Below are 22,084 nucleotides of genomic sequence, written 5' to 3'. Positions count from 1 at the left end.
AGTTAGTAGCAATGGGGCCACGCAAACTTGGAACGTGTTTAATCTGTATAACATGTAAAGGAAGGATTGTATAGGTGCTAAAAGGGTAGAACCAATTCGACTGTTCAAAGGATAGGAGAGGTAAAGGGTATACAAATGCAAGGCCCGTGAAAAAATAAAACATTCAACTGATATATTTTAAGAAAGGTTATTTTTATATATTGTCACATTATACAGTAGGATTTTGAAAAGTTTACTCTTTCGATATTCGCCGAAATTCGTGTTCGCGGAGCAATACATCGTGTGAAATCCCTCGTGATTGCGGATTGAACCGAAAATGCGGATAGAGACCGATAGCCATCCTTCTTCTTTCAAGGAAATTTTATCACGTACCAATTCGAGTGTTACCAATGATAATGGAAGGTATCATGGTATCGTTCAGTTTCTTTACAAAAGACAAAGTATAAAAAAAGTAAATAGTTTATATCATATAAAAAGTACTAAAAAAGACAAACTAATGAGAACATTTTGCAGATAATACCTAAATCAAATTTATATATGTACGAGTTAAAAATGCAACGTACTGATAAAAATACGATATTTAAGTAGAAAGAATAAGAAAGACAAAGAAAACGAATCGGTACGAGATAAGCATTTACCAAATACACCGTCGTGCCGGATGAATAATTTATCGCATCCATAGAAGAGAAAAATCCGAATATCGCACGTATAAGTTTGAAGAACGCCAGGGAAATATGTAAATTACTCGATCGTTTCGGCTTGGCATTAAATCACAGGAGGAACTTGAAATGAAAATTGCATCGTGACCGGCACCAAAGCATGCTCGTACCGATCGATCGTTGCAACTTGCAACTCATAACACTTCGACCATGCATCAGTAAAGGTGAACAAACTCTATGTGTTTCGACTCGAGACAGCTACGCCACATAACCTACTCTACCATTGCGACTTTTCCAATTTTACGCTTATATTTCGTTCGTAGAGATAAACAAAATATAGTAGAAAGAAATATAATCGAACATCGAAATTAATTGTAATACTTGTAAGGGTTCGATCGTATTAGTATCGAGATTTAGCGTAGGTACGAAATATTTCATATCGAAGACGCTCGTGTCGCTCCCGACTCAATCGCAATATGGCCGTTCATTTCGCAAGGAATTAACGTTTCGTTTCGCTCACTCACCAGATATTGCTTGCAATGTCTTTTATGCTTAACGGTGCAGCGTTTCTTCTTTTTGGAGGCACCCGTGGTCAAGCCGTTTCCGGGCTTTTCTTTATGAGGCGTCGACAGGTTTCCCTTGTTCGCGGGCATCGCCGTAATCTTCGAGTCCACGGAAATTGGGTCGTTTTACCTGCCGACGACCGTCGAGAACAGATCCACCGTTCGGTCCACCGACGAAAGTGATTGATAATGCTCGAAACTTCTCTCTTCTCCGTGTATAGGATGCACACGTGAGCGATAGTACATGTGTACGTATAGCTACTGGATATGCGCAAGGACACTGGACTACCCTGAGCTGATTATTCGAGGCCACGCCTCCCGTCTTCCGACCTTACATCGTAACAACCGCCCCTTTCGAATTTTCAAAATTCACCTACAACCTGTTATCTCCAATGCCTTTTTTTTATTCATTACACTCTAACCAATCATTGAATTTGATGCCGTGGTTATTTCATGCGATCGCGAGTGTCCGATGTTTAGGCGCCTTTTGAAAATAATAAAATCTAAAAAAAAATGTGGGGGATGTTTGTTAGATACCAAAAAAATGCTCGGCCCTGGACATTTAGTAGCGCCGCTGTTCGAAAGTGGTAAATCATATAACTACATGATACGAATGGTTTTAAAAAAGGATGAAAGAAATATGTACATACTTACATATGTATAGTATTTGTTTTATGATAAGCGTTAATTAATTTTTGGTTCCACTGTTGGCAATAAACAATTGACTCTGAATTCGTTAATAGCGGTCTAAAAGAAAATACGATTTCTTGCGTTCACTTTTTATTTTGAGAATTGTATCGGAATCTCTTGAAATGTTTATAATTCAGCTCATAGTAATAATTATTTTTAATTTATATTACATGAAAGTCAAAAATAAAATCTCTGTTAAAAGTAATTGTTTTGTAATACTTGAAAGGAAGCAAAAGATATGAAATTTCAATCGGAATACGATCATTGTACAATTATGTATCAACACTGATTGTAAATTGTGATTTTTTTAACAATAATACACAGTGCTAAATGCGGAGGATGAAAGTACTTTTACCAACTGTTTTGGTTTTAGTTACTAGCTTTGCCTGTGTTTAGTAAGATGGCGCTATACGGTATTTATCAAAAGGAGAGGAAGGGAAACGAGTAACGTGCAACGGAGATAGTTGAAATAAGTTGACCTGTGTCTCCGCGGTCGAGCGCGCTCGTTCTGCTCGAAACGTTCGAGCACGAAACGTTACGTTAGTTTGTCGTAAATTGAGTTACGTCTCGTCGTATCTGTTGTACGGTTCGGATATTGCATCGTGTAGTCCTCAGTGTGTGCATGTGTGTGTGTCAATGATTCGTTATTAACGGTGCAGTTCGGCCTGATATATCAGAAGATAAATTATGATGGTCTGATCGCGGTTCCAACATGACTGTGGATTTCGCCGACTACTTTTGGGTGAGTGTCTTTTCGCTTGTTATCCCAGAATGTCATCCTCGTTAGATTTAGGTTAGGTACGGAGAGAAACCCTCTTTCTTTCCCTTTTTGTCTTATCCTGCGTAAGAACTCTTAACAAACTCTTCTCGTGACTGTCCCTACGTCACGCTACCGTTACATTTTTTGTTTTCGTCTAAATATTATCGTGTTTCACCTAACGAAATCTTCTTTTCTGTCTTTCTTCCACCGTACTATAATCATCCTCGTTCTTCTCCTTTTCTCTTTTACGCGGCACATTTGTCTTTATACTTTTCCGCGAATACAAGGTTATTCATTTCACCTCCTTGTCATCTCGTTCTCCTATCATCTCCATGACCTATGGAAAAATGATCGCACGTTGACATATGTATTGCGTTTTCTATGCATGTTTATAGTTTAAATGCAGAAGAAAGTGAAATTGTTAGGTTTGTTTAAAAGTTCTAAGATCTTTTGTCATAACTTGTATTATTAATTATATTTTCCTATTGTATAATTTTACATATTTCGATATAAATTTTGTATATTTTTGTTTTAAGGTGATTGCAACACAGATCTCTACTAAATGAAAATTTCTCTTTGTAGACAAGAATTACTGGAAATTTGCATTTTTTTTATGCTTTAACAAATTTTGGCGACATAAAGACTTAAATGTTTCTAATAATTTTGTATTAAGGGCCTTAGTTTTATAAATTTTTTTGGAGGATTTGACATTGTTTTCCTGACAGAAGCATGGTACAGATAAGATAGCTACCACTTCCTTTCATTTCCCTTAAAATTTTATCTATTGAAGATTATTATATGTAGGATATTATTATGATGACTCAAATATCAAATTTTATAAAAAAAGGCTATAATGATTCATTTATTTTTTATGGAGCTAATGTTTTATTATAGTATTTAAGAATTTATAAAATAAAAGGAATTTTTATTAATCTTGCCTCCTTCGCTTATCTTCTATTGAAAAATATTACAAAATCTATAGAAAAAGAGTTATAGTCTATTAATTTAACTAAAACAGAATTTACAAAATTTTGTTATTCTGTACTAATAAAATTTGCAATAAAAATTTATGCTATGTGTCATGAGTGACAAGTAATATGTACAATAGGATGATAAGAGTAATAATATGTAATGACAGCTTATTGTAGCGACGTTACTCAAGTGTTCTACTCTGTGTGAGTTTACAGCATGATCAGGGTTCAAGTGTTAAGTGGCTAAGTGGTCTTAAGTATAGCTTTAGTATATGTCTTTTAGGCATGATACTTTAATTGCAAATGAAATATATTTTCTATTAATAAAAAAATTTTGATCCTAGTAACATATCAGTAAGTAGTTCTTAAGCATTCATTAATATGTATTAGAAGTAAGAAATGCAAATGTATTGATATATAGAATAATACATTGTGAATGTAATGTAAATGTGATAGAAAGTATTTAGACAAAAAGAACATTTTTCTGTAATTCAAGGGCGAAAAGAATAATGGATATGACGTGTTATATCATAACATGAAGCATGGTGCAGTTGCAAGCAAGGAGTTGGCTGAGTTTCTGAAAGAACGATCAACCATAGAAGAAAATAATTATAAGGTTCTGAGTAAGCTAGCTAAACAAGCTGGCAGTAGCAGTAGTACGCAAGGAACATTTGCACCTGTTTGGGCTGCCTTAAGAGGAGCAGCAGAAAAACTTGCTGGTTTGCACTTGCAAATGGCCCAAAGGGTCACTGAACTAATAAAAGATGTATCAAAATATACAGATGAATTACATAAGAAACACAAGGCTGTATGTAACTTTCTCTTCTTAATTTTCTTATATAGAGATAAGTCAAAGTTTTAGATATTTTCTGCAAATAATTGTTTATATAGAATGTGTTAAAATTGCTAAGCATATTAGTAAGTAATATAGTATGGATTATTCTAGTAATATATAGAAAAGATATTTACAATAAATTTCACTGTTTTATATTAACAATTAAAGCTTCTTTTATGTTGCAACATGTTCTTTTATTTGTTGCACTTATTGTAACTATTTATCATATTGAAGTATGAATCATTTTGTATATTTTGTACCCTATCAGTATCCGCCCACAGTCAGGTCACTAGGTTCTCTCAGACAGTAGTGTTTGTAAAGATATAAAGATAATGTTTATCAAATAACACTGATAAGCAATTATTTGAAATAGCTAATTAATTAACATATTACTTTGTAGTTGATTTTGATACTTGGTTATATTTATATTATAAAAAAACATATATGTAAACAAAACAAATAATATGTAGGTAAAAGAAGAAGAGTCATCTACCTTGGAAGTTGTGCAAAGTATACAGAATATTACTGTGACATTACATAAGGCAAAAGATATGCGTATGCAAAAGGGTCTTGAATTAGAAAAATTGCGGAAAGACAATGCGAGCCAAAAAGAATTAGAAAAAGCAGAAATTAAGTTTAAAAAAGCACAGGACGATTATAAAACTTTGGTTGATAAATATATGGGCATAAGAAATGATTTTCAAACCAAAATGACTCAAACATGCAGGGTACTTTTCTAACTTATCACTCTTAAATGAAATTTTCTATGAAAATTGGCATAATACTAATGAATCTATTCTTTCCTTATTAAGCGATTCCAATATGTAGAGGAAACACACTTAAAGCATATGAAGGAATTTTTAAACATCTATGCTGATGTTTTGCAGTCAAATCATGAACAAGTTGGTCAAGTTCATATTGATTTTAAACGACAATGTTCAGACATGACAGTGGACAAATTATTAGAGCAATTTGTACAAAGCAAATATACAGGTTTTGAGAAACCAGGTAAAAATCTTTGTAATATATGGACAGAGTTTAGTATTTAGTACATAAATCATTTTCTCATAAATCAGGTACATTCGAATATGAAGAGATCATAACAGGTTTAGGAGAAATGACCAGTCATTCTCAGTTGGAAAGCAATGTTGAGACACCTAAGGAAACATCAAAAGGAGCTAATGGAGAAACAGGCGTTGCTGGTAACATTCACAGTTCAAAAAACGATCGGGGATTAAAAGGGGAGGGTTGTCAGGTGGATGAGGAAAAGGGGACGGTACAAGAAAAAACAAATGAAAATCTGAATGAAAGAGACAGAGAATTGTCACATGCACAAGCCACCAAGGCTTCCCGGCGTACTACCTCGCTACTCAACCTGTTCATGTCCAACTCCCAGGGTAGGTTCTTAAAGTTGAATAGAATGTACAAAACCTCATTCTATTTTAATTGCAATAGTTTTTATCTACCTTGATGTAATGTAACTTTTGGTTATTATTACAAAGTATCATACTTTAACATAATCAATATCAATTATAACAAATTTTATAACTAATAAAATTGTTAAAATTTAAGTTATTTAAAAATACGTGAAATTGATTTTTCCACTCACACATTATGTCTTGGTAGATGTGTTTTGCAGTTTTTTATTTATCACATCAATACTATTTTATTATTTTATTCACATACATACACTTGACCAATTTATTTTTTAGCACTGAATCACAAATTTAATTAATGGCATATAGGCATATGCGAAACAACTTTATTGACTTATGCTTATGTGGTTGTGTTACAATGCTTGCGCGTTATAATCTAACAATAGGTGGAGGATGACATTGCAAGTTATCATGTATTCCAGGGGGTTTATAAATGTATTCTTTTTCTTTTTCTTTAGCATAAATATTGAATTTATAAGTGAATGAATTTACTAATTATAATTAAATCAAATTAATAATTAAATTAATTATTAAATAAAAATAACTTATAATTAAAATATAATCGATACTCATTTCACTTTATATACTTATAGTTTTTATTACAAAATTATCAAATTCTTTTTAATACAAATCTGATGATAAAATGATATCACTTAAACTAACATCCCTCTGGAGTGCTATTGATGCCACTGAAAGTGCATAGTGTAATTAAATTTTAATAGATATAAGTATGAAAATAGCAAGATGAAGAAAAAAGGGCCATTGGAGTCACAGATCATTGAAAGATATAAGCAATGAGTGTTGTTTCAGACAAACAGAAGCAAGCAGGGTCTGGTTCGGCACCTGCAACTCCTCAGGGGAACAACCTGCCTCCTGCTGTTCCACCTCCCAGCATCTCCAGGAACCCTCTCAGAGGATCTAAATGTAACTGCTTACATTGTCATTACCTATACCCTTGCCATATCCATTACTCGCATTTTAATGTAATTACTAGAATATTGGTACTATTTTACACACCACAGTATAGGTACTGTTTTACACATACACATACAAGAGATCTGTATGAAAATGTTGCTTTCTTTGGTAGTTAGATCAAAGCATTTCAGGTGAGGGTTTATCATTAGTAAATTTCTGCAGCTTTCTATAACATTTTTTCAAAACTTTATTAAAAATTATTTAAGAAAATGTCAATATTCATTAAAATTTACAAATCTTTCCAAATTTTGCTAGTGTATTCTAAATGTTTGCATTGTTACTAATTATATCTAATTGTTCTTTTTTATAAGTATTTGATCGATTTTTTTAAGCACTATTTAAATATAATTAATTATAATGATAATATCAAGATCCATCATATAATTAAAATATAACTAAATATAACTAAAAACTATATAAAATATAATTAAAATATAACATAAATAAGTGATTGTGTTCAGTTGAAATTAACAGAGATATATTTGTATAAAATTTTAAAAGACCAATTTTAACGAAGCACTCCTTTCACACACCTTTATCTTTATCTTGCTCTATTGGTTGTTCTCTATCTATGGTATTTGGTAACAGTTTTATTACCATAGTTCTTCCAATATAATCCTATTGTCATACAGGATATGTGGTTAAATAAAATATCTGGTGACTTACAGTGGTAACGTGTATTATGGTTCCTCCACTCTGCACTCTTTTAGATCAGCAGTGTACGTATACTAACATTGTTCAAGCACACTAAATTAATGTTACGTGCATAGAGACATATTGTAAGATAATAACTGGTGATATACTGCTAATTCACAGATAATTAGAAGGATACATATCTAACATTAATTTATTCTTAGCTTTGAAAGCACATTTAAAATATTTCTTCAGTCAATATAAATGGTCTTATATTTGTAGATACATCTCAGACACTAAAGGGAAGAAATATTTTTTGTTCTTGTTTGACTAACACTGAAACAAGCTTGCTTAGACAATAGGCTTTAGTTCTAGAATTACATGGTAATCTAATCAGGCAACTTAATATTTTGTTTTTTTGTTTTTTTTTTTTTCATAAAGTGTTACTTACATAAATTGTTTTTCTAACAATCTTTTATGTAAACTTATATCAAGGGGTTCTTCTATCAACACGGCTCATTGTGAAATTTTTGTTTATATTATATGCTCACTCTTCCTTGATAAAAAAGACATTATTAATTTAACATAAAAGTTAGAGTTAAGAAGAATTGTGCATTTTGGAAAGTTTCTGAAATTGAAACTATCTATGGTGTATTAATAGAATGGTAGCAATTTTCATGTCATACACATTGATTCATAGATATCTCCCATTTCCTTTAAAAAAAACCATCAGTACCTAACATCTCGAGGCCGATTCTTGAACGGGTCAATTGTAAATTAATTTTTGAAACTTTCTCTGTTGCCTCTATAACAAACACATGTCCTCATAGAATTAATTAAATAAAGGGAGTTGGATTTGAATAAAGTTGAAATACGAATGTGGGGTTGGCTACTGACGGGGCCTCAGGTGAGCCTCTTATGAGTCTGTTACTGCATGGCTCACTTGTAATTTGTATTTATTTTCCAAGTGCAGATATCTTTTATGATATAGCGTAATGTGATTCTGCAAGCAACCCTTTTTATATTCATTAGCCGCATCATTGTCCAATGTAGTTATTGTAAATGTTCCTTTTGTATCACGATATCTCTTTCCCCTCTTGTACTTCTTTTTTTTTTCTTTATTTAATTGAATGTTCGTAATGCTAAAGTTAATACGATTAATCAATATGTACAAGGTTCAAAATTCTTATATGAAGTTATCGTATCTCATTTTCGAATTATCGTCACTTTATTCGTAACTTCGCATGTCGATAGTTAACATCTTTGCTTGCAGAACATGTGTATCGTATGCTCTACCGATTCGTAGAGAGGTATACAAGAGATATACAAACACGAGATGAAATTGCGTAATCTCTTATATATGGTTAACTGTTGTGAGAAAAATCGAGAAAAGAATATCCTATCATTAATATCGTAGGAAGTACATATGTTATTATTGTTAGAAAAACAATTTAAAAGAAGAAATTGGACGTCTGCAGATCTGTATATGATTTGATGGTGATGGTGTATGGGTTTTCTTATACCTCTGCTAATGTAACGTGCTATACTTTTTTTGCTATTATCTGTATCTCCTATCTATTATTTTTAATGACTTAATGCAGCAATTAAAACTATTTTGTCGATTTTAGAATGTGCTGATATGTTTTTCTGTTGAAAGATCGTTGATGTTTCAAAACGAATATTAAGTTGTAAGAGAATATAAGTGTAGTGGACACAGAAATTTATGTCAGCATAATTAGAGAGAATGCTGTCAAAAAAGAGCTCGTGAAAAGTGCATCTGCTACTTGTTGATCCGGTGACAATTATTTTGTTTGTCCTGTAGATATTTAATCACGTTGCGCTATGCCTTAAACACTTGGAAAGTAAATTGATTTCTATCTGTCGTTGAATCGGAGATATTAATTTTATATTAATTTCTCGATTAATGATATTATCTTTTTCGATACAGATACGTTGACACCGCAAACGTAGTTCCTTTCTGCTTCTTACAATTAGTCTTACAATTAGTTTATAATTATTTCCTTTTACTCTGTATTAAGAAGAGTAACGCCATATTAATTAAGTTAATCAACAAAATAACTATTTGATAAAAATTGCTTCTCTCGAGAGTAATATATTATTATTAGACTCGATTTATGCACCTAAATGTAACGTTTGACGCTAACTGCGATTAAAAGGTACAATTTAGTTTCCATAATAATAAACGAGTTTCCTTGATTCTTATATATTATAGAGAAGAGAATAATTTTTATCGTTTTTTTAATATTATAATGATTAGAAGTTAGAAATACTACATGTCATTGTAAGAGAACTTTTGATATCGAGTATTCAGATTTACTACGAAAAGTTAAGTGCTGCTTTGTTCTCTACATACCGTGTGTCCACAACCAACAGGGTTTCTTCGCAGCAGAAGAGAGAAAAGAAAGGAAAAGAAGGCGAAAAAGAAGAAGGATATTGTGGAAACGAGCAGCAACAAAGAAGAAAAGTCTGACCTGTCAGTATATGCTCATTCAGCAGATCTAGTGCACCAGAGATCAATCCCATGATCGAGCTTAAAAATTTATCATTGGACAATATTAAAACCATTATAGCACAAATAACATTTTTATACAAAAAGCTTGATCATAGAATTAGATCTTATGCCTACCTCCTTTATTCTTTTTTTATTCTTCTTTTACAATTTTTATTGGCACGTTAGTACCGCTAAAGCACAATGATGTTGCAATGTAAAATAACGCACGATTATTAATAATTGAGTTTCTGATACGTAAAATAAAAGACAGAGAAAAGAAAGAGATTTTATCATGTGTACATGATGCACTGGGCCTGCTGGAACACTTGAGGGTATATCCTACTGAACTACGCTAATTCTATATAATAGGGAGGATAAGGATGACAGTAGAAAGTCTGAAACACCGACACCGGAAGTAGATGAGGATGGTTTCTGTATTAGACCAAAAGCAGAGCCGTGGGAGAATGAGAAAGGATTTTATTCTAGCTCAGATACCGATTCCGAAGATGAGAGGGAACGAAAGATTCGAGTGGAAATAAAACCACTAAGCAACGGCGGAGCACCGATGAGCGCCAGTGTGGACGAACTCAGGGCGACTGTGGAAAATCTATCGTTATCGCCTGCACCGACGGTATGTTCTTTACTTCTCTTCGATTTTTCTTTCTTAGGTGTTAATACTTTCAGAGGATCTTTTTTCTCCAACGATATCGTTCCGATTACGTAACAGGGACGCAGAGGATCAAATAACGATTCAGATCATCATATGAAAAGGTCTCAGTCAGTGTCACAGCAATTAGGAGGTAAGCCAAGCTCGGATTTACTTGGCCTAAACTTGTTCAATCCTAGCAGTACACCATCGAGCGCCTCAACGCCGACTGGTAGTCATCCGTACGCGCCATTGCAAAGTCCTCCGCCACTGTCTTTGTCACCGACGCCTCAACCACAGCCGCCACAATCCGCACCACCTACACATCCTCACCCACGATTCCCTGGTGAGTTTACGGGAGTCGCGTTGTCGCATTCTCAGCTTATCGGGACGCTTTTTGTGTCTTGTCAAAAGTATCATGTCGTTATATGTATACTATGGGAACTTAGGCTATGTATAGGAAATGTAGAAGATTTCATCGTTTGCAGATGGAGATTTGTTTTCGGAAGTAGGAGACATCACTCCGGCCTTACCTCCCAAGCAATCCGCATCCTCCACTCCGACAGGATCCATCATCATTCCTAGACCTCCGTCCCGAAGAGGAGAAGGTCCATCGCCAAGGGGTAGAAGTTCACCGGCAACTATATCCAGAGCCGATAGCGTGGCTAGCTTAGAGTTTCGTACAGCTGGTGTTGGCGTTGGCTCTTCCAGGGGCCCATCTCCGCTCACGATTGGACTTGCAGACACTATACCTTTAGCAGTTGCTTTCCATGAGATAGTACACTCTTATTTCAGAGGTACCGATGAAACACGGTGTCAGGTGAAACTCAGTGGAGATATGATGTTATCGTTTCCTGCTGGTATCGTCGCCGTGTTAGCGAATAATCCAAGTCCTGCGAAACTTACGTTTCGCGTGCGAAACAGTAATAGATTGGAAAAATTGTTCCCTAATAATCAGCTTGTCAGCATGTAAGTTACCATAGGATGAAGATTGTGGTAAATAGTTCGTACGAGAATGTTCGAATATTGATATTTTCTGCAGGGATGCAACGCAGACAACTGTCGACAGTACAATTTTTGAATTCAATATGAGTGCCTTAACTACGTTGTTGCGCAAACAGGCTGAACAAAATCCCTCAGCTTCGTATTTTAACGTCGACATACTCAAGTATCAAATCAAGTGCAAGGAGGGCGCAGGTTCATGTCCTTTCCAGCTGGTTGCCTATTGGAAGTGTGAAACGACTCATACCGATCTTAAGGTACTTATCGTTGATACATTATTACAGCAATCTTTTGCTAAACAAACAGTATACGGGTGTTTCAGATTGATTATAAATATAACAGTCGTGCTATGGCTTCTCCGAGTCCACTGTTAAACCTTCATGTGGCTGCGCCCATAGACGGAGGTTTCAAGTCACTGAATAGTAAACCTCAGGCACAGTGGTTGCAAGACACGAATCGGGTACTGTGGAAGTTCACGGAACTGTCGCAGCACAGCGAAGGTAACGGCGTAGGCTCATTGAAAGCTCGGGTGGAACTTGCGCATGGGCCAGGAAACCAAGGAACCATATTCACACAGTTTAATTGCGAAGGGACCACATTATCTGGAGTTGAGTTCGAGCTTTTAGGCCCGGGATATAGATTAAGTTTAGTAAAGCGTAGATTCGTATCTGGTGAGTGATTTACTTTTTATATTTTTTTCTCTATCTATTTGTTTCTTTAGCTTCTTTAGTTACGATAGTATCCTTACACACACGATGTTCTTACAAGAAGTTAACAATGTATATAAATTACATTACGAGAACAGTTTCTGTGTACTTTTAGGAAAGTATATTTGTGATGGAGATTCCGACTCACGAAGTAGATACGCTGCTCCACCATCCAATGTGGATTGACGACTTCCAGAATGGGCGCCTCAATGGGAGAGCCTGCCCATTTAATATTGGCACTTGCTTGTTCATTCACTGCCCATACCACGACTAATGTTCGTTCAAATTCGAAATCGGCGTGGGGAAGCCTGTTGGATACCAAAGAACGTGTGCGATACAATAATAAGATTACATAGTAGACGAATAATTTGTACAGATGCCGTGATGCTACGTGATTTCCATATAGCAGAATGTAAAGTTTATTCACGTTACGTGTTAAAAAAGGAAAAGAAAGGATCTTGGATACGAGAAAGCGGCAAATGAAGATCACATAAATTTGTACCCTTCATAAATTAAGATGAGTATGGTACGATATATATGATCTTAGGCGAAGAAAATATTTGGACAGAAATGTAACGAAAAACATAGTTGGACTTCGTAAGTCACTCGCTACCTGATGAATAGCGTTCTGTGTTTTATAACTTGTATATTTTTCAATTTTTCTATATATTCTCGATTAGATTGTACTATTTTAGTAAAGTTTGTACGTGATGCGTAAACGAGGTGTAACTACGACGACGATGATGACGATAACGACAGCAGAAAACGTTTAAAACGTCGAAGAGTAAGTAGACCTTTCTCGCATAAAACCTTTGGTGTCCAGCATATTTTTCACCACGATATTCTCGCCATATTATTGTGTATGTGTATATATATATATATATACATATATATAATCAAAATACATACGTTATGACTTTTTTTACCTAACAGCACGGAAAAGCTCTAGAAAAGATCATCAAACAGTACAATGTTCTTAATCTATTGTTAAATTTTGCGTTAATTTTAATGTAATTATTATATATTGCTATCTTATCGTTAAGAAGTTTTGAAAGAAATGTAAAGATTCTGTAACACCAATTAACTTCGTGTCTGTACATTAGCGTTTCTATTTTATACGGAGGCCCTATATTTACTTTTTAAATTTTTCGATGTAGTCCTATGGTATACGTTTTCAGATCTGTTTTTACCGATATCCGTGGAATTTTTGAAAAAATATTTGGTTACACGTACATTTAAAAAATTAATGATTCTCAAAATGAAATCGTGTTCTTTGTTTTACAACACATTCAACTTTATTGCGCAGCGATTCCTGCGTTCGTTAACGCTGGTAAAGAAGAAAAAAAAGAAGAAAAAAAAAAAGAATTGCAACGTAGTTTTGCTTTATTTATGAACAAAGAAAATAGCGAGGACGTTAAGAACAAAATGTTCGATAGAGATTAGTAATAGTTCATACGTATACTAAGTGAAATTGGCAAGTAATGGAAAAGAAATGCTTTATTGAAATGATTAAACATACGATTTTAACATTGTAACAAACAAATTAGTTGCGCGATTTGCGATTAATTTTTTAGATCTTATGAAAGTTTCGAAGAATTGCAAGTTAAATTTCACGGTAATTCCACAGTGATCGTTTCGTTCTTTCCATTATCGCAAAAATAATTTAATATTTTTTCTATAATTATCATTAATTATTTCCTATATTTATTATTTTAAAACGAGAATTACTACGTTAACTTTTAATGTGAATCGACTGTATCCTATCGTTTTCTTGTTTTTCCTTATTCTTTCATTTTCAGTATTTTTTGCAATGATTTTGCGATATATTCGTAAAGCGAATCGACCGTTTTTAGAGACAGTCCATCTCGTTTAACAGTTACATGTGCATACATACCGCCTGTGTGTATATGTATATGTGTATATAAAAACGAAGTAATAACTTTAAGAATAAGTCTGAAAAAATCGAATTCGAATATTATTATATAGTCCAGCACACACGATGCTTCCTTTTGTGCAAATTTAGATTATCGGCAACAAGTTGGCATCTAAATACCATGTATCCTCGTGTATAGTTCACATAATGTAAAATATTTTTTTAATTTTTTCCATCCGTTTTAGAAGTTATAACATTTTACTTCTTAATTTTTTATTGATATTTTAGCAAAGCTATTAGATTTTATGAAATATATCTTGTTTATTTTTCCCCTAATGTTATATTTATAACGTCCGATAAAAATGACAAATTCAGTTGACATACTCAAAGATCTAGATTGTTTAATTTTGATCTATGCACGAGTTACAGTGATACTTGTTGCAAGGTATTCGTTACCTGGCTCTAAAAGTGCATTATCCTTTAAGCTATGAAGTAATTCGTAGAAAAAATGCGAAATGCTATGTTTGGTTATTGGATGACAAGCACGGTAAACTTTTTTATAGCTATCATTCATTTGAAAGGTACATTGTAAGATGATTTTATATTTTAAGAAAACTATATAGCGTTTAACCGCGAAGCTCCACGTCTATTTTACGAATTTACATTTCATTTTGTTATTATTATAGTAATGATTACTATTATTATCATATACTCATGTGAGGAAAGAAGACAAAAAAAAAGGTCTACGAAGAGCAATATAAAGAAACCATCTAAGTAATGCGATAAAATTGGTGACCACTCCATTTGATGTTGTTTAATACTTAACAAATATGTTGATATGTTTCTTTTAGTACAGCTTTTACATTGATTGATCCTATACTGAAAGCATTTGATCGGAAAAAATTGTTTGGAAATGTTTGATTATGTACATCGACGATTTGAAGATTAAATATCTATCTTTAGTACATGGTTGGGCATGATAATGTTTAAAAAAGAAGATAAATAAGGATGAAGAAAAACAGAAAAGAGCATACGATTATTATGGAGTGGTTCCTGCGAAAAATCGACTGAGCTCTTCTGTGATACGCAGATGTCACTATAATTTCGTAATAAATGTTTGTAACGAAACATAATTAATGTTAGTATGATCGCGTTCACTTTCTTCCTGACTGAATTCCCGAACAAAGAACTGACGGTGTTTAAAAAGAAAACGTGGTTTAACTGCGGCTTTTAATCACCCTTTGATATCATTACAGTCGGGCATAAGTTTTTTCGATTCCTATGCGTACGATTACGCAGAAATAAAACATATGATTAGATTTTATGCGACTCGCTTTTTACTTATTATTGTAATAATGACGAGAAATACAATTTTATCAGATTCTGATAAATAACATCACACATACATACACACACACACACACACACACACGAGAGAGAGAGAGAGAGAGAGAGAGAAACTTTCAACAAACACGCGCATTTTGTGTTGGAATTGACACGCATACAAAAAAATAAAGGTAGTCGTGTGTACAGGACTTAAAGTCATGTGTGAGAGAAAGGGAGTATGAAAAAGGAATGAAAGGAAGAGAGAAAGAGAGAGAGAGACATGCGTTAAAAGATAGGATTGCAATGCAATTGCATATACATAATAAACTCTTATACATAGTATAAATACGAACAAGAAGATAAATTAATACGATATACATGTTACATGATACATAGAATGGTTATGTAAGCCTGTTGACATGTAATGTCTATGTTCTAATAAAGATTAGGATATTTTATATATAAATAAATCATCAATTGTGTATGTATACCGTGACTATGGACATCCTTTGTGTCAATACACATATTCACATTTTATTTCTAATGTATAAAATCGCCGATCTAATATTTTTAACAGAGACGAGAAAGTTTGATAAAAAGGATTAACGATACTTTGTACGCTTAAAACAAAAGGAACAAAAGGAAATGAAATGGTATGAATGAATCAAAAGAGAAATTGTGAGTAACGCAAGATACATAAAAATGAAAAACTATAACACCAAGCGGAGTACATCGAGTGTTGCGAATTGATTTCATTACAACCAGTACAAAACACTTGTATAGATCTCTTGCAAGTTCTATACCATCCTTGTTATAAAATATATTTCATATATTATATATCTATATATAATGTATATATAATGTAATGTAAAAATAACTTGCTCGGAATTTATATAAGCAATCATACTAATGTTAAGCAATTTACCGTCGACATTTTATTCGAAAGAGCCTACTGTTCGATACTGATAAGGTATATAATTTTAATAAGCGACTCCGTTATAAGTACAGAGAAACTGAGAATTTATAATTCAACGTATGTTTACTAGGATTCACTGTTTTTGTTAATGACTATTAATGCATCTTCTCAGGTCCCAGTTTGGATATTAGGTCAGATTTTACTAACCATAAAAATACATATATTACTCTTTAAATTATTCTTCTTCTGAACTTCTTCTTGAACTTCTGAAATTGTAGCAAGGTATTGTAACTATCCTTCACAACCATTCATACTTCTCTTATAGAGAACTTTTCAAAAAATGTTTCAGCAATTCATCGTTGTGCATATATTGGATAAGCATATCCTCGTACCTGAAGATCAAAGAAATATTTTAAGACAATAAGTTATTTAACGTCTTAATACTTAAAGCATTGAATATATTATTTACTTCGGAGGCACTTGGATGTCCTTTCCCTCAAAAGGTCCTACTCGTTGAACTCTTTTCAAGATTGCCGATGCCAATACTCTCTCATACTCAAGATATTTCTTGTCCTGAGTGAACCATAGCGCCAAAGCGCATCTCTTACCCCGTAAAATACCACGAACTCCATGGAGATTTTCTTTACCAGCAGAAAAGGCCACAATTCGTCCGCAATGTGGTGAAACAACGTTATCCATCGTTCGAACAACGCGATCTTTGGTGAAAAAGAATTCACCACCTTGAAAATCGTCATTCAGATACAAAATCGCAGAGTAGTCTCTCCAAATATAAGCTGGACTCTCGCGAAGGCAGACATCTCTATCCTTCAACAGACAATTATCCGCGTGAACTTGATGACTCAGATCGTCTCGATCCACCGGCGAATCTAAATTAAAATAAAAATGATTTGCTGCTTTATTACGGGATAGATAATCATTCTTTTCTTTTGTGTGTACATGTTTTTTTCAGGTTAAAGAAAGAGGAAAAATCTGGAAGTGATTATTTAGTTATGTTTTGACTGGTCACCGTTACCCACAAGTCGTACCAAGTGAATCGGTGCAACGCGATTTCAGCTGCGAAAGGAACCAGAAGCACGATGATGCATCAGGTGAAAATTACCGGGTAGAGCTGTGCGGCAGACCAAATGAGTGTAGGTGAAATACAGATGTCGATGATTTAGTCCGAAATACCTTTCCACATGGTCCCGGACTTGTTCGGTCTTCTCTAAAAGCAATTCCAGCCATTCTGGTTTTATTTGCCCAAAGTATACCATCTACAATCAACATCGTTATCATTAATACATCAGCATATTATTGTAGCCATTATATAAAATAAGAATATTTTACCAAGGCCGCTCGCCCAACAGTTATTCCCTCAAACTTTTCATATTTTGAATGTGGACTTTTATTTTCACTGTAACCATCTCCTTCTACCGCAGTCATCTATCATTATATACATATATATATATACATATATGTACATTAAAATAATTGTTAATACGGATACAGACTTTGAGGAGTAAAATAGAACTTCCTAATGATACATACAGTAGCAAACTGCATCATAGATTCACACTCAGTGGAATTAAGGAAACCATCAGCGACATAACGATTTTGCCCACCAAGATCCTCCTCTTTTAAATAAATATCGTTTTTGGCCTCAAAATATCTTTTATCGTGTATTTTGTGGTCTTCGAATCGCTTCATTGAAAAATTGTTTGATAATTTCGTGTAATAAAACAACGAATAACCAGGTGGTGGGTGTAGTATTGCTTCTGTATCTGATATCTGAAAAATAACCGGTTAAAAGTGAAATCCTAAAAAAATTAATCTACTAATCGCCTACATGCTTGTATAATAAACGCATCTATGCATTTGGGTTGCATCGCATAGGCGTTTCAACGAAAATTCGAATATGACATCTAATAGAAACTTAAGTAATTCGAATGGAAAAAGAACTAGTTATTTGATAAAAAAAAGTATTTCTGTTTGTGAATATTTTATTATCTTTTTCTTTCAAAAGATACACAGAGGTAATCAAGAGCTTTTCTTAAAGTACAAACATGTTAGACTTTAGAAAATAATTGACCGATTTGTACGCGTAAAAATGGAATAAGTGTTTCAGTCGATTGGTTTATTAGTATCAAATATGTATTTTCAATCTTTTTTATATTTCATTCTTTACCTTTCCCAGCTCTTTTTTTTCAGCATTATTCGTTTCATTTTCCCGTTTCTCTTTTTTTATTTTCTGGAATTTCTCATTTATAACTGAAAATTCATTAGATATGTAATGCAGCAGATTCAATTCGTATTCCTGTCTTTTTACGTAATTGATAGCGTCCTAAAAAAAATAAAAAAGGGATATAATTAATTTTGTGTATGTTATTAGTATTTATTGCATTTTATATTTTCATATTTTTAAGTGATAAATGATCGAAAAGTCACCTCTCTCGGAGTAAAATAGTCAACCTTGACTTTTGGCTGAGCATTATAGTATTCTTTGTTTTGCAGCATCGTTTTATCCACCGGATCAAAGAGCAAGAAACTTCCCACAGCGGCACAGGCTGCTTTTAAGTTTCCCACTATAAAAACACGTAATGATACATACTAATGTAGTATAATATTTTGCAAGGCTGCCCATGGTGGGAAATAAATTGGCTCAACGAGAGATTAAGTCAGCGGCAAAAAACTAGATTAGGCAACAGCTCGGAGCTATTTCCACGGATAAACGATGTCGATCATTAAAATGGAACAGCCTAAGCACTTATACAAGATTAATCCAATTAAACGTCCTTCGAGCTATGACTAAGAGCTTCCTGAAGAGCTACTGAAGAGGTAATTGCAAAGGTGTAACATTTATAAGTTAACTATTCGTACAACAAGGTGTCATTATCAGTAAATTTTATAAATAACTAACGCATATATGTTTATGGTCTATTCAATCACGTGTCTCTAGTATTCATAAAACTTCTCAGAGAAAATTTCGCCACATTTTACAAACAAGATACTGGTGGTGATAAATGCGCCAGTATATGTATTGTTAGCTTATTTGGTACAAGGCTATGCATTTTTTAAATACGAAAAATTTACAGCGTATATTATCACGGAAGTTAGAGATAGATACGTGTTTTTTGCAGCTATGATTAACATTTTGCGTTCTTAGCTTCTAAAATCCCTATTAACTTATCGTATGTTCGCATCGCAATTCGACTAGCGAGTATACTCACATTTGTAATAAGAGAACTGCAAATAATCGTAATGACTTCTGAGCATGTGTCTGCGGTAATCGCCATTTATATTGTTTAACATACGCGAACACGATCGTTTGCATTTCAAACAGTACGTAAAATGATCTGAAAGAAATGGAGGGCTATTTTTAGGAAACAACAATATACCGGCTTTCTTTTATGTTCCAGATCCACTCACTTGCGATGGAGGAAGTAAATTCTGGATGCCAACCCTGGTCAAAAGGACCTTCGCAGTAAAATCTACATTCCTCCTCGGCTTCTAAGTACGATCGTAACGATGTCTCGAACAGACCGGCGGCTTCTGCATAATCTCCGTTTTCATAAGCTGAGACGCCTTTGAAGTAAACGCTGACATAAGTCGGTGTTTCTAGATTTACCACCTTCTCCTCTTCCACACCTGGCAGTGTTAAATAGCGTTTGAAAAGATTCAGATTCACCTCGTGATTAGAATGTAGGACTAGATAGGTAAATAGCGCGTTGGCTGCGTCTTGATATCGATGTGTCTGTAAAAAATATATTTATTAAAAAATGATAAAAAAGTCAGAATAGAATTTATGGAATTAAGAGATGATACAACGTATATGAAACCTTGTACTAAAACATGGAATCAGTGTGAAAAAGTTGATTAATATTGCAAAAGATGAAAATTTATTAGTATCATATTTCATGCAATTATGAGATCTGATTGTTTGAAGGAACATTTTATGAGACGCATATGCAACACGCTCCGGTACATTGCCACCGAACATCAGCACGCCGATTACGTAGGCTAGGCTTTATAGTCGAGTTGACTGCTCAGAGCATTAAACTCATTATTTATCTGTTAAAAAAGTCACTAGTGTAAGGTTTGCGAAGCCACGATTGCGTAAGTTCTCTTATTAGAATTCGCCAGCCTCTTTTATGGGATACTAAAGAAGCATCAATCCTTTGCTAAATTTAAAGACTGAAAGCTACAATAAATCGGTTAATTTATCCCATATTTTATAATATACATTTACATAATAATATATTTGTCATTTCATAATTTTTAATATTTTTTTGCTTCATTTAATTATCTTATGCGGCATCAAAAAAAAAAAAAAGAGGATTAAATCATAAGATAATTTCTAATAGTTATTCTTTCTTTTTAGTTACCTGATAGTAGCAAATATGCAGGTATTCATAAATACCATTGTTCAACAATTTCTGTTCAGTTTCACGTGGTAACATCTTTAGCACATTCGAGCCAACGATCTCCCGATATTCGTTATTGCACGTTAAGAGACACAGTGTCTCTTTGATCTTTCTTTCATAAAAGTGTAAATCCTCGATGTTTTGTGGAAAAATCGGTGGTGTACCTTCAGCTTTTATACGACATTTTCGTCTACAATTTGTTATCATTCGCTTGTAGGCCTTGTATCTAAAAAAAGCATCAAATGGAAAAAAAGAATATTGAAAAAGATATATGTGCACAGTGAAACACTTTATATTTTGTTATGTTTGCAGTTTAAAAACTGAATTTCTATTTTCTAGTAAGTAGTAAAGGTATACGTATAGAATTCTCTTGCGCTAATTACTAAATATTTTTTTACCAACTCTTTTTATAATTATCCATAATTATAAATTAGATATAATCATTATTCTTATAATTCATAATTTATATATTATAATTCATAATTTCAATTTCAGATTTACCCATGAGAAACTGTGTTGAAGTCTTGAATGCAACGGTCCCAGTCTTCGTCCAGATAAGCGTGAACAGCATCTTCGTATATTTCGTTCAGAGTTCTATTATTTGCCAGGCTATTCTCCTCGTTCTTCTCTTCTAAATCCAGTAGCTCGTCGCTGGGGATTACGTTGCTCAAGGTGTCGTTACTACCAGCGATCGCGCCGCAGAAGAACAAGAGTATGACGAACCTCATCATCGTGGATACTACTCAACCGTCCCGATTCATACTGAAGTCCCTCAAGGAGAGCTGGAACTGTGAGATGTGATCCACACACGAGACATACGTAATCACATATCCCCTCCATATTCTCTCTAGTTTCCAAATGTAGCTGCAGTGCTGTATCATAATCGTGAATCCTCGATCCACCGACATCTGATGCGTATTTTACCATTTTAGGAATATCGCTCTGTCGAAAGTATCCATGAATATCTTAATTTAAAAATAGAATAACAATGGACTTGTTAATATTTTATACGGGATGTCTCAACTTAATGAGATCACATAAATATCTGCCTTATGTACGGTTGTACGACAAGCTTCTCAGGACAAAGTTAAGATATTTCGGGGGGCACATGTATCGGTGGGAAGAATTTTTTCTGAAAATCATTTTTCGTCAAATTGTA

The 22,084-nt window shown here is 33.7% G+C and overlaps 4 protein-coding genes across 32 annotated transcripts in view; 2 read left to right on the top strand and 2 right to left on the bottom strand.

Moving 5' to 3' along the window:
* The window catches only part of LOC126919211 (mucin-5AC-like), a 44,990-nt gene extending 43,329 nt beyond the window's left edge, over positions 1–1,661 (bottom strand). For 3 of the 19 annotated variants that reach the window (XM_050728071.1, XM_050728075.1, XM_050728081.1), the window contains exon 1: positions 1,184–1,651. In XM_050728071.1, the coding sequence (XP_050584028.1) occupies positions 1,184–1,312 (129 nt within the window). In that variant the 5' untranslated portion in view covers positions 1,313–1,651. Of the gene's footprint in view, positions 1–1,183 lie in introns of all 19 variants that reach the window. The other 16 variants (XM_050728061.1, XM_050728077.1, XM_050728068.1 and 13 more) reach the window with 13 other exon arrangements.
* The window catches only part of LOC126919206 (integrin alpha-PS5-like), a 132,058-nt gene that overhangs the window by 88,390 nt on the left and 21,584 nt on the right, over positions 1–22,084 (top strand). The window lies entirely within an intron of this gene.
* On the top strand, positions 2,371–16,076 carry LOC126919215 (F-BAR domain only protein 2). 10 transcript variants are annotated; one of them, XM_050728100.1, is made up of 15 exons: positions 2,372–2,654; positions 4,140–4,451; positions 4,949–5,206; positions 5,291–5,486; positions 5,555–5,875; positions 6,725–6,838; positions 7,558–7,608; positions 9,917–10,016; positions 10,404–10,665; positions 10,762–10,811; positions 10,884–11,026; positions 11,169–11,649; positions 11,723–11,939; positions 12,005–12,353; positions 12,505–16,076. In XM_050728100.1, exons 1-15 carry the CDS (start codon positions 2,625–2,627, stop codon positions 12,573–12,575), a joined length of 2,955 nt encoding a protein of 984 aa, XP_050584057.1. In that variant the 5' UTR covers positions 2,372–2,624; the 3' UTR covers positions 12,576–16,076. The 10 variants fall into 10 exon arrangements, with proteins under 10 accessions (XP_050584061.1, XP_050584057.1, XP_050584054.1 ...); XM_050728104.1 differs by lacking the exon at positions 10,884–11,026 and having other exon boundaries at positions 2,371–2,654; positions 10,762–10,834; XM_050728097.1 differs by having other exon boundaries at positions 9,917–10,007; positions 10,762–11,026.
* The window catches only part of LOC126919223 (prolyl 3-hydroxylase 1-like), an 8,650-nt gene continuing 2,044 nt past the window's right edge, over positions 15,479–22,084 (bottom strand). Inside the window, exons 2-12 of one of the 2 annotated variants that reach the window (XM_050728119.1) lie at positions 21,427–21,867; positions 20,887–21,151; positions 19,931–20,255; positions 19,732–19,857; positions 18,950–19,086; positions 18,690–18,845; positions 18,053–18,292; positions 17,852–17,947; positions 17,625–17,778; positions 16,974–17,391; positions 15,479–16,896 (exon numbers count right to left, since the gene is read on the bottom strand). In XM_050728119.1, the coding sequence (XP_050584076.1) occupies positions 16,824–16,896; positions 16,974–17,391; positions 17,625–17,778; positions 17,852–17,947; positions 18,053–18,292; positions 18,690–18,845; positions 18,950–19,086; positions 19,732–19,857; positions 19,931–20,255; positions 20,887–21,151; positions 21,427–21,656 (2,220 nt within the window). In that variant the 5' untranslated portion in view covers positions 21,657–21,867 and the 3' untranslated portion in view covers positions 15,479–16,823. Of the gene's footprint in view, positions 16,897–16,973; positions 17,392–17,550; positions 17,779–17,851; positions 17,948–18,052; positions 18,293–18,689; positions 18,846–18,949; positions 19,087–19,731; positions 19,858–19,930; positions 20,256–20,886; positions 21,152–21,426; positions 21,868–22,084 lie in introns of those variants that run through there. The other variant, XM_050728120.1, reaches the window with a different exon arrangement.

Source organism: Bombus affinis, chromosome 8 (genome assembly GCF_024516045.1).
Source record: "Bombus affinis isolate iyBomAffi1 chromosome 8, iyBomAffi1.2, whole genome shotgun sequence".
Lineage (NCBI taxonomy): Eukaryota > Metazoa > Arthropoda > Insecta > Hymenoptera > Apidae > Bombus > Bombus affinis.
The sequence above is the reverse complement of the archived record's forward strand: the minus strand, read 5'-3'. Positions and strand labels throughout refer to the sequence as shown.

Bases quoted from the DNA above. Each gene is read 5' to 3' on its own strand.
- LOC126919215 (XM_050728096.1), top strand. From the start codon at position 2,625: ATGACTGTGGATTTCGCCGACTACTTTTGG. The intron at 7,609-9,916 runs GTACGTATACTA...CACAACCAACAG, and splicing joins CACTCTTTTAGATCAGCAGT to GGTTTCTTCGCAGCAGAAGA. The intron at 11,940-12,004 runs GTACTTATCGTT...CGGGTGTTTCAG, and splicing joins CGACTCATACCGATCTTAAG to ATTGATTATAAATATAACAG.